At 36.6% G+C, this 16,446-nt stretch overlaps 1 protein-coding gene across 1 annotated transcript in view; it reads left to right on the top strand.

The window, feature by feature from the left end:
* Nucleotides 1-16,446, top strand: part of LOC129265269 (SPARC-related modular calcium-binding protein 1-like) — a 42,382-nt gene that overhangs the window by 20,023 nt on the left and 5,913 nt on the right. Inside the window, exons 6-11 of the mRNA XM_054903276.2 lie at nt 2,678-2,728; nt 3,525-3,572; nt 4,511-4,576; nt 7,975-8,241; nt 13,803-13,902; nt 15,558-15,799. Of these exons, the coding sequence (XP_054759251.1) occupies nt 2,678-2,728; nt 3,525-3,572; nt 4,511-4,576; nt 7,975-8,241; nt 13,803-13,902; nt 15,558-15,799 (774 nt within the window). The remainder of the gene's footprint in view (nt 1-2,677; nt 2,729-3,524; nt 3,573-4,510; nt 4,577-7,974; nt 8,242-13,802; nt 13,903-15,557; nt 15,800-16,446) is intronic.

Here is a 16,446-nt window from a genome sequence, read left to right as displayed (position 1 = left end):
CTGTTTTATGTTTGTCATTGGTGATTATGTGCTTAGTTGGTTTTGTTGTCTGGGGGCTCGTAAAATGAATAACTAATGCTATTATGTCAAGTGGATGTTGTTTGAGATTGTGCGAATGGTATTACGGTTCGGTTCGGTTTATTTGCTTGATGGTAAAAGAGGGTGCATAATTGTGTTTTCTTGTTTAAATGGTTAATGTTTGATACGCTACCATGAAATATTTAGTGTAACTTGTAAACTCGTCAAGAGCTAGTAGTAAGATTCTACTTTTAATTTAACCAATAATATTTCTCCCAATGATTTACCTCAAAATAAATTACGACAGTCCAATAAACTCCGTGGGATTGTTTCTTGTGGTGCCGTTAGTACTATTTCGATTTGGGCGTGTCGGGGTGGAGAGACGTGCAGTCCCAACACTCACGTCTTTCATGTCAACTTCTACCACACTGAAGAGGGATCATAAATGAAAACAGCCCCTGCCACATGCATAGAATACTGGTTTCATTTTCATGTTCTCACGCGTTGTAATGGTTGAATTATGATCATCCACCATCTTGTGTGGTAAAAATAAAAATATTTTACACCTCTGTGATAATGCGAAGAATAAAAATAATGTCATGTAAAAAAACGACCCCACGGTACTGTAATAATTTATTGCGGAAATGATATGTTTATCACATACCTCACCTTTCCTCCTTATTGCACCTTCGTAAGCTTAGAGTATGATATCTCTAGTGGAATAGAAGTTGAAATTATATATATTCATCAAATTATATGTTCTTGAAGATACACGTACATTTTGTTAAACACTATTTTCATTTTTTTAAGCAAAAAAAAAACAAACTCAAAACAGCTAAGCATTCTGATATGAAAAGTGGTTGATAGTTGATATTTGACGATGTTGGGAAAGGTGGTCTGGTATAAGAAGATCAAAGCTATACAAAGAAGTGGGTCTAATATTTCTGGCTAGACGTGCTGACATGTTTTTGAGTGGTTTTACAGAGAGGATAACGATACGTCCGTCTGTCATCGGAGGGTTTGCTGTTGTACGATCAGGCAATATAAGAACGATTATGACACCTTTTTGTTGCCCTGAAGGGTAATCCAGAGTCATAAAAGGGGATGGGCAAACAGTTCAGATCCCATCAGTGTAGATTACACAGGTGTCACCTGCAGGGAGAACGAGGGACTGAGGGTGCTACTCAAACACCTCTACATTGACACAACAAGCTCCTAACAATAACACCACCTCCAGATTGGGGCGCACACGCAGCCGTCTTAATTGGAAAATTGCTTCTATTTGATACCGGTGATGTATGGAAATGTTTGAAAGATGGAAGGAATGTCCCTTGTTTATATTGAACTTGACCATATTTGTAGCATTACCTACATGTACATCGAAAGAGAGAGAGAGGGGGGGTGGGGTGATCATATGATATGATTCATCATAATTTGCAAAGATCAAAACTGCAAAATAGTACCAGAAGGTTTTGTTGTTTAGGGAAGTCTGCACTGTCGCCTTGTTGATGTTAATAACAACAGACATTGATATTTTCAATGTTATTCATTTTGGGGGTGGACATGGCATGCTAGCAGCTCCACCATATAAATTTCACAAAGTGCCATTTTCTGAGACAGATTAAACTTATTTTATATTTGCTTCCAATATATCATCAGACATGATATTTTTACACCTTTCTGTTAACAAAAAGTATATATGCAGCCATTAGGAACAATGGAAAATGCCATTTTATTCTTGTGAATATGACATTAAATCTTTAGAAAGCTGCTGGTAATTGATGTAAGATAGTCAAAATTCCAAACTCTATATCTCGCATATAATTATTATATTTTTTCAATTTTTTTATTTATTGAAACAGACACTTTACTGCAGTTAAATCAGTATTTATTCATCTCTCCCAAGAAGAGATATTTCAATCGAACGAGTGCTTATACCTATCTTCCAATAGCACGAAGTGTATAGTTATAACATAGAGGTAAACTTCTATTTCCATGGTTATAGGTAAATGTGATGGTCATCATGTCAAAATAATAGTACGTAACATTCGAAACTAATTCATTCTGATCATGAACTTGACATTTCTTGCTTTATTTTCATTGTAACGTTTTCATAATACTAATTATCTAACTTTCGTTTCTTTCAGTGCATTTTATGTACTAACGTGTATTAACATTTTCTTTACCTTAGTGAAATATTTGCGTAATGTTTAAAGAAAAAAAAGTGCAAAATAATTTCCAATGTTGCTTGCTGATGTAGATTATATAAACTAGCAACCTATTTGAAAATTGCAATGCTTTTTTCTTCGAAATGGCAGTATTATGTTTGCATGTGGAATTGCTTTTAAAATTGTAATAAGACTCATAACTGATTAACACAATGACTGAGGGAACTACAATTTATTGAGAAGATAATAATAAAAGCAAATTTATATGAAATGGTGAGAAGTCCCAAACTTGTAGCGTCGAATAAATGATATTTAATGCACTAAATTAAAATCGGTTACCAATAAATAATTTGAATCCATGATGCTTAACTAATGGATTTATTTTTGTCCATGATTTAAGATAAATTTAAATCTGCGAGCATGGGTTTGTAGATATTTTTTATATTAATCTCTTAAAATGTACGATGATTAAATTTTGCTTCTATCACCAGTCCTATTCCCAGTTCGCGATGGACATTGGTCTGACTCATCAGATAATGAAAGTAAGTTTTCAAGAAAATCAAATTTAGGTGTTTTTTAATCATTCTTCCTTTCTTATTCTCCTGTTTCCCTTTCCCCCCTAAAGTTTCTTGCTTTTTCACGAGAATGTTTTGATAACACAATGTTTTCATATTTCACTTATGTAAATCGAAATTAGATTATATTCTACCTTGAATCAATTTCTTTTCTATTTTCCAATGCTGCCTTTATTATCATTGTTGATTGGAAGAACATATATTTATACTCTAGCATTGATTCTTGTGTCACAATGGTACTTTCCTTGCCTGATCACATAGTCTGTCTGCTTGCCCGCTAATTTACACCCCTCTGCTTCTCTTAATGATTGCTGGCTGTTTTTTCCGTCGGGACTTTTATACCATACTACTCAACTAGTTTACCCACAAATATATCGCTCCTTCTTTTCAATTCACATCTTTTCCAAACAAACACCTGTTCTTTTCATGTCTTCTTCAATATACGCTCAAATGATGTCTTGTTCCCCAAAGCCAAAAAAAAAAAAAAAAAGCACCCTAAATTTCAGACCAGTATGCACTGGTCCACTACAGCTTGTTACGCTAAGAGTACACACCTGTATGGAGGGGGTGCACGGTTACCCCCTTCCTCTGGAAGCTATTACCCCTAACTTCCTCTTATCGGGCCACGGCTGTGTGGTAGACAGGCGATGATGTGTCGGGCAAGTGCAAGACGCGTAGGGATATCTCGTCTTAGGTTCCAACCTCCAAGGCTGTAGTACTTCTGTAATAGTTTCCTTTAAACTCTTTCTCTCACTCAATTCAGACGAGCAACCAGAAGAACCGACGGTTGACAGTGGGGGTCCGCAAGACGGTAGGTCAAGTACGAACCAACATCTTTTCTTATCTTTCTTGATTTCATCAGGTTTGTATCGCATATATGCACTCTAAGATTTTCCCCTCAACTATCGACATCACCATCAAGTCTCAAAGTACAATGCATATAGATTAGACATTAAGTAATGAGTAAAAAAAATTTGGTTGTTGATGCATTTGTTTAAACTTCATTAGCACTTTATATGAATATACATCTCAATAAAGATGAACGGATAATAAGTAACAGTGTGAATTGCTAAATATTTGTGAATGAAAAGTTGTCAAAATTCAGTCAGTCCGTAATTTGCGTTGTTAAAACAAACAATGGCGTCTTATATTTACACAAGAAATGTAAAAGGTTATGGAATGAGAATGTATGATTGAGATCGGTTCATCTGACCAATTTTAAAGGAAGAAAGCGATCGACCGTCGTGTGATATGCAATTTCTTAAGCTCATTCCATAAATAACTTGAAACAAGGCTTAGATATCATAACGTAATTAGTACCGTAGGTTAAGACCAATATATCGATCAATATTTATAGAGTAAGTGATATCAGATGATTTCATATGAAGACTCGAGAAATTCAAGATTCCACTTCTGATTCTTGTGAGAACAACATTCCGAGATTCTCTAGACCAAAACAATAATTCAGTAATAGCGACTTACAGGGCCCCAAAGAAAAACAATGCTTAGTCCACTGACGGGGTTACCCTGGATAAACAAAACCAAATAAATAAATAGATAGATAAATAAATAAATAAATAATATATTGCTTTCTCTCAACTAACCAGCACGAGTTCACGTTTGATACGTTACCGTGATTACTTAGGTGATTTTTTTTCTACGTTGTCCAGAAGTATTGAAGATTTCTTTTTTTTTTTAAGAATACACAAATATTTATTCAGTAATATTTCTTTTCTCTTAAATCTTCAGCGAGTCCTCCGTTGTTAGTGACCAGACAGATCCCACATGGTGACAATGCCGATTCAGATACTCAAAGTAAGTTTTTTTTATAATATGATTACCGCTGTCGGGGATTTATTTGAATATAATTTAATTTTCTATTTCTATTAAAAGTGTAGTAAATTTGATTCTTTCTATTCAAATACTTCGCCGACAGCGACCTCATTAGAAAATGATAATCGTTATATATACGTTAACCATTATTTTGTATCCGTAAAGTATATTATATATCCGTAAAGCATATTCTATATATAAACTAGTATAAATTATTTAGGTATTTCAGTCATTTAGATTTACTTCACAGGATAATTTGATGTATTATAGACGCTGTTTGGTGAAAATTTCACTTCGTAGATTCCATTGTGATAAATATATTTGAACCAAAATTTGCTTCTTTATCATTTCATAAGCTGTGTTTGAACATAAATAGAAAGGGAATGTGGTAAGATGGTCGCATACGCAGTATAGTACTTTGTGACTCAGCCATCAACTTTTCAAACGTATGGTTTGAATGATGAAATGATAGAGTTGATAGTCTTGACTATAAATTATGATGCAGTAAGTCGTGACTCTGATCATATTTCCGATTTACTTCGAAATCATATTTTAAAAGGGATTACCATATTATATGCACCATCTATATAAACGCATGTGTTTTTCGGACTAAGGGAAGGGGTTAATATCCAGTGATGGATTGCAATTTTCAGATATTTTTGTTTTCCCGCCATCAACCTGGGAGTTCGGAGAGTGTGAATCTTATATTTCCTACATATTTCCGTCTATATGTCCCTGGTGGCCAGGATGTGATGCCAATTTGCGATCAGTCATGACACGAAACTGGTCGTGTGGGGATAAAGACTTTACTGGGATCCACAATCGAATTGGCCAGGAAATTAATGAATGCTGGTTCAAATTTGCGACTCTCGTCCTAACTGTCTAATGGAACAAGGCGTGTTGGGTGAAGGCTACGAAAAAATTGAATTAACACCATAGCAACTTGTCGACTGGGAGTAATTGGTCTTTACTCAATTTGCGGCATAATTACTCACTTGTCATTGTTGCTATCCCATGTTGGTGGGCTAAATACTGATTTGACAGCCATCCTGATTCTATTTCTCGACAAAATTCCCTTAAAGACTTTCAGATGAGGAAAAATGATATGTTAGCTTCACTTTTGTTATTGTTATGATCACTTAATGTGGTCATGTATAACGGAACAAAGAAAACCCACCGTGAATGGAACAACCGGCTCTATAACATAAATACCATTACCGGTATTTTGAATTTGAGAATGGTTTGCTTTGGAACATGTTCCCTTTGCTTATTTTGGTTGAGAAGCAAACTTGCCATGTTGAGCAAACGTTGTGATCATATAAAATAAACTCCTGAAACCACGCATTACGTTTGAGTATTCCAAGCGTACGCCGAGGAATGAAGATTGAAAGTCTTCTTCGCGTCGTGAAACCTTAACCCCCCGATCCCCTCGGGATGCAGGCCGTGTAATTTGTCAGCTGGGAATTGAGAGGCGTGGTAGGAGAAGAGTTAAATCCTTCCAAACAAACCCAGGTTGATTCCTTCTATCAGCGAGATCCACTAGAAGGATCAGACTGTAAATCCTCTCACCAGTTTTTGGTATTTAGTCGACAGGATAAGAGGGTATATCCAGAGTAGTTTCGATCGAGGGGTACCACTGAAATGATCACTCTTCTCAACTTCAAATATGTCTCTTCTCAATAAAACGTTGAAAAATGTCAGTCCTTTTCCTTTGAATACCTGTGGTTATCATTTATCTCCATGAATATAATAAGGCCTTGTTGTTTTGATTATCATTTATGGGGGTATCCATCGAAAGTCATCCGTTTTGGAACTGCCATTTTGCACACAACTTAGTCAAAATTCCAGAGACCTCTACAAAAATTAATGTGCACTTTGGATTGCATGCCAAAAATCAAATGTTCTTTTTCGCAAGTCGTTCTTTTCTCCATGCAAATGTAATATTCTCAACACATGATGCAATGGAGGTTTGTTAACTGTTTGCTTGCTTCGTTTGCTTTTTAATACTTTTTTGAAACGTTATTGAGAATAAGAAAAAGGTTTCTTCATGGATATAAATGAAATACTTGTGGCATTTTAATCAGTTATCATCACACACGTGCAGTTGGTTTAATCAAGGAATGTAGGGTTATTGGTGGGGTGATGATAATGATTTTCATTGAAACAACAAAAGTTAGAGATGTGATTGTAATTTTTCCCATATAATGATTGCCACCATTCATTAATAAATGAATATTGCTTCGCTCTGTGGTGATGACGTATATCGGGAGAGCTAACTGGACGTACTGGACGGATTTCTGTGATTCTTTAGTTTCGTTACGACTTCCAAATATAGACGAAGTTGTGTCAAAATAATGTGTCAATTGTCGACGCGTCGAAGGGAAAATGGTCTGGGTGGTTAAAATCTTGTATATTTCCATCTCTCATGCATGGTGGTGCGCTCGGCTCTCCTTAACTCATCAATCATAGCTGGCAAGGTTTTCACAATTCACTTTACTTGGGTGATGTTTTCATACCCATACCTCGGGCAATCCAGCAATGAAAAACACCTTCCAACTTGTTATGATTTCATGAAAAGGTGAATATTTATTTTATAAACAGTTTCAGATTAGAAATGCGAATTAGCAACGGCTTGACCTTTATTTATATTGACCTTTATTCTAGAGTTTCAAACCACATGCGAATGTCGACCATAAATGTAGAGGAGAGAACAGACGTTCCCTCTAGCCATTTTCAAAGTCGCAAGATTTTTTAGAATTTGTGTTTAAGATTGACATGATTAAAGTGCGTTCACTTAATATAGGCGACGGAATATCTTCTCATGAGAAAGTGTTGCATTTCGGCTCTTGAATGAAGGTCAAATAAAGGTGGAAACACTCAAGTTCACTTAATACTCGATTCATACTTTACATACCTTCCTTCAAAAGGCTAGGTGATAGTATATTTGTGTGTCAACGATCAACTATGTTCACAGACTTATCACTCGGTATATCCATTACTACTTACCAGATCACAATAACTATCCTCTGTAACGGTTTCAATTTTAATGAAATACTCTAAATTTCGATAAAACATCTTACACTGTCAGAAAATTAATCAAACTACTTGGACACGAAAATACGCCTCGTGTCATTTACGAAGAGAGCGAAGATAGCACAAATCCCTTCAGTCGTAACCTATCATCACCTTCGATATCATTAATTGTACAACAGCACCGAGAGGTGGAATTTGAAATGAAACTGAAACAATTTGCGTCTTTGAGACGAGTTAATTGTTGCTTCAAAAAAAAAAAAAACGGTATGTTCTGTTGAGGACATTTTACCTACGAGTGAACTTTATGCATCTTTATATTGACATGTTTTTATTTCTCACAATTTTAGATGTACCTGTCTTATCGTGCGAAACGGAGAGACAACGTGCCCTTGAGGAACAGGAGAGAACGTCGGCATCCGTAGTGTTCGTACCTCAGTGTACCGTCACTGGTGACTACACGGCTGTCCAGTGCCATGAACAGATGCAGTATTGCTGGTGTGTCTATGTGGACACAGGGAAACCTATCCCAGGAACATCTGTCAGAGATTCTACCAAGGAAGACTGCAGTCCTTTGGCTACTTCAAGAGGTCCAATCACACCAAGGGTCTTTGTCGGTAAGTGATTGACTTCTTTATATTGCTATGAAGGACAAGGCCATTCCATAAAGCCAGAAGTCTACCTGTTAGAAAGGGAAGAGCAATCACAATTTCTTGAATTGTATTGTATGACAGATATCAGGAACATCCAACGCAAACAGTTCTTACAGTTCCTTTCTCTAATCAGGATCTCTCACTCTTGTTGGCTGTAGGGGAGTAAATTGAGAATAGAAATGAGAGATGGAGAGAAAAGGAGAAAGAGAGTGATGCAGCATGGGTAAAGGCCCTAGAGGTTGGACTGTTATTCGGATTCGACTCAGAAGTGTGGCTATATAATAGTTCAAACTATCGACCCTTGCACGCGCAGACTGGTTTTTAATATCCAGGCATACCCCTTTCTCTTTAAATTACACTTCATGGCGAGTGGTAAAGCCTGCGTCGAACCAGAAATGAAGATGAGGGTAATAATTCGGTGCGGTCCAGGGATGCAGCAATGTATTGCCGAAAAGCCCCCCGGATCGGCAGGGGCTCGACCGTCGGGTGCTGTGGGGTGTCAAATCGCAGGTGCAAAACACCTGTACAGTCACCGAGAAGGGTTCTATCAAGTTGCAGGATTCTCCTTACCCCTTCAGGAATTCAGTGGCAAAGCAAAATTGGAGCATGGGCTTTTGTTAGGCTGGCCTACTTATTCCAGTGAAAACATCCTTATTGTGCCAAAGGAGTGTCATGTTCTAGATCCCCTTACAGCTCCCAACAAAGTGTGGGTTGGTGGGGAGAGAATCGTTTCAAGGGTTTGGGAGTGTGAGAATTGGGTTTTTACCTCTGCAATTAGTCAAAGGATGATTGCCGACGTGAAACGTTTATTGTTGTGGCCAAAGAATAGGCTCCTAAAAAATCTAGACTGGAGTTTAAGACTTACCTTACTGGTGCTCAGTGTGTCACAATCGGTCGTGCGATCGAATAAAATGGAAATCAGAAAGTTTTTAGAGCATGGTGTGATTAGGGTTAAATCGTAAGGGAAAGATACAATTTTTGAAGTTTGGAAGAGAAAGTGACAAGCTCGCTTGTGCTTGTTCCATTTTCTGGCGCTGTGAGATTCTTTAGAGACTGAAGAATAACCAGGACGACCTTGACAAATCCGTTCGATGGGAAGTTGGGAACACATAATATGACCATGGACCTAGGTGCATGGTATGACTATATTCTTATCATGACTTTGTTACGTGCTGCCCTAAAAGAGGACAAAATGATAGAAAGAAATGTCGTTTTGCAGTTTGCAGTTTATATCGAAATGTATGGTTATATCATGGACCTAGGTCCATGGTTATATAGGTCCATGGTTATATCAGCGATATTAGCGGTGACTAATCTAAGTTAGATATTGACCTCTTCTGCGATCGACCTATTTATTTTTAGATTTGTTCATATCTGCTTTTGAAAAAACAGAAGGAATGAAATAAACCCTTTATCGCATTAAAATAGATGTAAATTATCTGCAATTAAGAAGAAAGTGCTGGTTTGTTGCGGAGAACGAGAAAAGAGACGCAATTACGGATATCCAAACAATTCCCGTGGAGAGCAATAGAGAGCTCGCTTTGGGCTAGTATTACTGAACATGTGTCAGTATTTAACTTGTGGTTACACCCTCCTGCTTTATGAATGAGAGAGAAGTGAAGAGATTTGAAAGATGTGAATAGAGAGTGTTTGGAGAGGGGAAGATAAAGAAATAGAGAAAAGGGATAAGAAAGAGAGAGGGAGAGCAATAAATAGAAATATTCGTGATGACGGTTTAAAGATTTTCATACAAGCTTTATCCATATTAGTACAGGGGCCCGTTGCAGAAAGAGTTGCAATCAATCGCAACTCTAAAAATCATGCGTAACTTGATTTCAACCAATCAACAGCGCGCATTTGGAACTTGCGTTTAAACGCAACTCTTTCTGCAACGGACCCCAGGTCGTTTCGGAAGTACATAAGTAGGCTTATACCCTTCTTTAAAAAAAAAACCATGTATCTGAAATCGTGGTATTTTCACACAACATGCACCATAATCATTTCACTCATAAGTCATACAGACCAAACTCAGAAGAAAATAAATCACTGATAAACATTCCGTGTTTCGAAGGCGTGCCGGTGTAGACCATGCTCAAACATGGTGTGTAAATCGATATTTTTTTTAAATTATAGTACAGCACAGTGCAGCCGACCTTAGTTTCACAGACATGGTGCATGGAAGTTTGCTTTGCACCGAATAAAAAAAAATCTGTTTAATATATCAAGAGAAAAAAAAGTTTTCTCAATGAGTTCGTCACGGCCGCGCACTTTAATACAAGCATTGGAAGGTTTGACCTTGAAGTTGAACTTTATTTATTAGGAAAATGCATCCGCGACCAATTATCGTTTAATAACTCTCAATCTTCATGTAATAATGTAGTTCGTGCTGATGGTGTGAAGAGCTTCTTTATCAATGTAATGAGTTGAGCGGTAAGCCTTACAATCAAGCATGAGCAAATGACACATGTTACACAGCTACATGAATTTCCAAGAGGGAAAATGATTTTTTTTTCGTTCGGAGATGTGTTCATGTTTGATGACTATAATTGATAATTGAAAGATTCTTTAGAGATGAGGGTCACTTTCTATTAGAAAATAAATTTTAAAAAATGGTGAGGGGACGGAAATTGTCATCAATGGCGATCTTGAGTGACAAATCACATTGTTATTGACTACAATGTGTGTTACAGAATGGAAATTCATATTTTTCACATACTTTAGGAAGAAAAATAACTTCGAATCAATCTTATTTTAAGGTCACAGTTTGTTAGGAGGATCTCGTCCAAAATAGCCACTTGTCACCGCCAGATCGGAAGAAGGGTTTTTGGACCGAATGTAGTACAAATAAAAGCAACCTCAATCTGGGTGTAATCATTATCTTCTCAGCGCTTCTCTGTGCGATTCGCTCCATGTCCACTTTTGATATGCGATCCAAGTAAAAACAGAACCTCCTCTCCTCCATTTTTTTTCTCCATCTAAAACCAAGTCCACCGCAGACTTAGCTCACGGAGGCCAAGAGGGCAGTCACCCCTATTGTGGTATCCACAAAAAATACATGAGCAATGACAAAGAAGCAAAAACGGGACCGCATGTTGTCTGACAAATTACAAATTGTTGTCTGTCCACAGAATAAAACCGTCCAAGGTCAGACGGTCTTTGTATGTCTATATGCAGGTGTGAAAGAGTAAACTGTCAGGGACTGTCCGTCTCATCTACTCGACATTGTCCATTTTATTTGGGAAGAGGAAGAAGAAGAAGAGGGCGTAGAAAAGATCAATATCTTCTGCTTAATTTCTTATTTTGTCAAATATCGAGGGTTGCACAAGACGGGTGCGTCGGTACACAACCACACCCACTCTCATCTGCTGTTGCGATTCCTGAAAGCATTCATAAAACTTCGATTGACTCAGGTGCAGGCATGCCAGGCCGTGCGATATCAAAATCAAATTTTGTCAATCGGTTAGACACAATTGCAGTTTGTTGAAGGTCTGGTAGCAATTGAATTGATGAATATTCATAAGGCTTAAGTCAATGTTGACGAGTATCTTGGAACCACTTACATGCAGACCTTGGTTTAGTAGCGGCGGAACGGTCAATCAGGTACGGTAATATTTTTTGGAATCTGATGTGCGTCTTTTTCATGGTTACGGTGACCATATCTATTCAAATATCAGTCATGATTATCAAACATTATTCTTTAGACTTTGCTTGGTCCTACTCGCCGGCCAATATAAAATAGGCGTTAGGTTCCCCTGTTTTCAGAGTCCGAGTCAGCTGTGGTGTGGGCGCGTCCCTTCCGTGAAATAAAAACTTTTTTTCTACTTGCCAAGGTATCGGATTACGTCTCTGGCAAATATTGTTTATTTCAAATCTAATAACATCCATATTAGGTGGATTAAGAAATCTAGCATGATAGAAACACGGGCGGGGGATGGTCTACGTTGGATGATAAATCAAGCTTTCTGCAAGGCGTGTAATTAAGTTGGACATGTTTCTTACATGCAGATGGGTAGTAGAAGAAGAAAATGGCAAGCGTGGGCTAACAGATATAAGTGTTCCTGTCTAGCACGTACGAAAGAATGGCTCCCGAGGGGGAGGGAGAGAAAGAGAGAGAGAATACCAAATGGGAAACCAAGTACGAAGCGAAGAAAAATGAATTAATGTCAAGGAGGTTCCAACTGAAATGGATTTTTATTTGATAAAGCTTTATGAAGTAATGGTATAATCTGATATTGTTAAGAGTGTTTTGGAAGCATCTCTGGCTTGGGGAAAATCGTTAGTGCAACGGTATAAAGGGGAAAGAGAAAAGAAAATCATAGAAGCAGGGGGTGGGAGCCCGAGGAGGGGGCTCTAGAATATAATGTCAAGAAAATATTTACTAAAATTAATGATGGAGGGTCGTCATAGAATTTAAGTGTAAAGTTAATATTCTTTAAAGAGATGAATTGAACAAAAACTCATAGTTGGCCATACAACATACTGTGAAAGGTTACATTCACAAATTGAATTTGAAGTAATATGAAATTGACAAATTTCGTTTATTCTACTCAATTTGTTCTGAACACGACATAGATTATTTCCGAATGCAACATTCCGCGCTCTCATCCTTTGAGAAGGAGTGAACAATTCGATTATGGTTTTATTTCATGGAGTGTATTTATTTATAAAGCTTGGGTCACCTTTGAACCCAGCGGCACAAAGTGATCTGTATGTATAATGTATGAATTGATGGAATTTTATAGGTACACTTGTAACAGAAATCCCCAAGTAAGCGGTTTCTGATCGACCAGGTCATACTATCACGCGGTTACGTTTACCCAAAGCCTAGCATGTGGTCATATTATCTTTGACGTTTTTCTTCCCTTTTGCTCCAGGCAATGTTTGGATAATTTTGGTTTCATACATGTATGATAACATGACGCAGGAAACAGTTTCCAGAGTGTCAGCTGCCACAAAATTGGCTCCTTTTCCCTAGTTTATCCTAATCGTTTTTGTTATTTCTTGTTCTTTGTTTACGTTGTTGAGATGTTCCAAATGTTCTTTGGAAGGATATTTGTACATCCGTTCCTTTACATTTTCAACGATGTATTTGAACCATTGTTTTTGTTATTCATTAAAACAAATTATTTTGCCTTTATGATATGATATTCATAATGTTCCTATATTTTTCAAAATTCTCTTTTCATATTCCAATTTTATTCAAATCTGATTCAATTTGATTAAAAACACGTTTTGATATGTTGAAATTAGCCCACTAAAAATAAAAATGTCTTATAACGGACGCTAACTCTTAAATTTTTGTCTTTAATCATTATCTTTGAATGTTTTTAGTCGTTAATTTTAATTGATTCACCCTTTGAGTATTGATTTTCTTCTGTATTATGGTTGTATCTATCTTATTTTAATGATTTTATATCACATGTTTTATTTCTTTATGACATATATCACGTTAGTTGTTAGACTACTTCATGCCTCCGATTTGAACATGTTTAACAGTTTATGTTTTTTTTTGGTCTTCATTTCAGATTGTCCAGATGATAAAAAGAAGAGATTTCTTATTAAACTAATAGATAACATATACGCAGAAATGACAGTTACAGATGCACTTTTACTAGAAACAACTACGTAAGTTTGCATTTCGCCATTTTATACTTTTTTTAAGTCGAAATAAACAATATGTTTTTAATCTGTGTTTCTGACCAAATAGAATTATGTCATAATTATCTAAATCATAGGTTAGAATCTACCACAATTTTGGCAGATTTCTACCAATATTTTTACATAATCCGGGCATATGTTCGGGCAAAATTTCTAAAAATTTGCGAGCGAAGCGATTCAGCAAAAATTTTAAATTTTATTTCAAAAATACGATTTTGTGGTAGATTTTGACATAATATCCAGAAATAATATCATATTTTACCCTTCTCTCTTTCCTTTTTCTCATTTTTTTCTTGGTCGTGAAACATTTGAGGGGGGGGGGGTATGCCCCCAAGCCCCCCCCCCCCCCCTGTACGCCACTGGTTTTGATCAATCGTTTTTAAGATTGTACCAATAGATATGAAGAAAATGGTAAAAAGCATGATGTTTATGGTGGTATTTGTTATTTGATTCTCCAAATTAAGGAAGAGCATGAATTAATCTGAGAGATGTTAGGCTTATTATTTTACTTCAAACAACTAACAACATACATACAAGGCATGATACGAAGACATGTACTATGTAAATTTTCCAATTCAAAACACATGATAATTGTGAATCGCTCGTATGCGTAACATAATCGAATTTTCCGAAGAATTTTCTCTGAATTTCAGGGTAATGTAGGGTCATGGTTAATCCAAAGTTTGCCCAATATATTACAAGATTTCGATAGTGATCAGAATGGTTCGTAGACGATGATTTTGGAAAGATGTCCTCATACAGTTAGTCATTGGCGTATTGAAGGAAGGCTTGGAGATATGGACCCCCCCCCCTCCCCCCGGAAGAAATTCGAGACCAAGATTTAAAAAAAATGAGAAAAAGAAAGAAAATAAAAGGGAAAGGGGTGAAATTAAAAAAAAAAATCTGAATAATTTGTAAAAATTTATGACAAATTACATTTTGGTATAAAAAAGACCCATATTTTTACTAGCTTGATCGCTTCGCTTGCTTTTGGTCCTGTACGCCATGTCTGGCCCCTGAAAATTTTGGGCTCATTACGCCATTGCAGTCAGCTATGGGTTTCCTCTTTCTTACATGAAATCGATTTTTTTTATGCTACATCATTTTGTTAGAGAAGTTTTGGGGTATGAATCAACAATATGAATAGTAAATAGTGATCATGGCCATAAGCGCAGATTTTTTTTTTAGGAGGGGGGGGGGGGCAAGTTTTGAGCCTCAATTTTTGAGGGGGCCAGACATGGCATTTGGGGCAAACGGACTGAGTGAGCAAAGAGAACAAGCAAAATTTTCTACATTAATTATAAAAAAATACTTTTGTGATAAATTTTGACATAATAATCAGAAATTTATATATCACGTTTCATTTTTTTTTCCTTTTCTTCAGACTTTCTTTTTCTTTCCTTTTCTTCTTTCTTGTTCTTGGTCGTGATAGAGAAGACTTTAGACTATCATATTAACAAATCCCATTCGTATTAAGAAAAATTATTGTGATAGTTTTTTTCCAAAAAAATAGAACGTTTTTTAATAGTCCACACTTTAAACGCTCCAATAACATATCTTGGCTGTGAACGAATCATTGAAGGTTATATCTTAAATGTTTTTTTTTCCTTGTGAATTACCAGGCAAGCAATAGAAGACCTCAATCCAAACCATAGAGACGAATCGATAGTTTGGAAGTTCGGGCAACTGGATAGAAATGGTAATAATTACCTGGAAGCGAAAGAAACCGCACCGTTTGTACCTGAAATCGACCAGATAAAGTCGAGTAAGAAATGTCGGAATAATTTCTTAGACTTCTGTGATGGAAATCAAGATTCCAGACTATCTCTTAAGGAATGGCTCCACTGTTTTGACATCACACCAGGTGAGTGGATTTTAAATGTATTTTAAAAAAATGTACTGTAGAGGCAACGGAACAAAACGAAAATAAAACTGTTGGTGTATTATCTGTCATCCACTTCTAGGGGCCGCGGAAGCGGGGGGTGGGGGGGGGGCTTCAGCTGCCCCACTTTTTTCCAAAACCGTGTACAAAAACGTAAAAATTACCATATGATTGTGATTTTTGCATGGTCAGCCCCCCCCCCTTTTGGCTCAGCCCTCCCTCCCCCCCCCCCCCCACTTTGGAAACCTTCCCGCGGCCCCTGTCTTCAGTGTAGTTATTTTTACTCTCATTTTTTTGTGACTTATTACATTATTCAAGGTTTCAACATGAGCTGAAATTTGGCCATTCTCAAATTCTCTCCTTTTTTTTAGGGGAGGGGTACAATTATGTAAAGGTTGTTATGAATGACTGAAATAGTTAATTCATTGAAAATAACATAAACAGTGTTGAATATGTATGCGCATGTATTATTTTAGCATAATTTATAACTCAGTAGCATAAGAATATTGCTGTTAATTAATTATATTGTCATATAAGGTTATACACGCTATAAAAAATTTCCGGTGATTAGGTAATAAAAATAATGAATGTGATCAACCTGTAATCTGTAAAATATATCAAGGATAAAA

This window comes from Lytechinus pictus, chromosome 7 (assembly GCF_037042905.1).
Source record: "Lytechinus pictus isolate F3 Inbred chromosome 7, Lp3.0, whole genome shotgun sequence".
NCBI lineage: Eukaryota > Metazoa > Echinodermata > Echinoidea > Temnopleuroida > Toxopneustidae > Lytechinus > Lytechinus pictus.
Note: the sequence above shows the minus strand (reverse complement) of the source record. Positions and strands in the feature narration are given on the sequence as shown.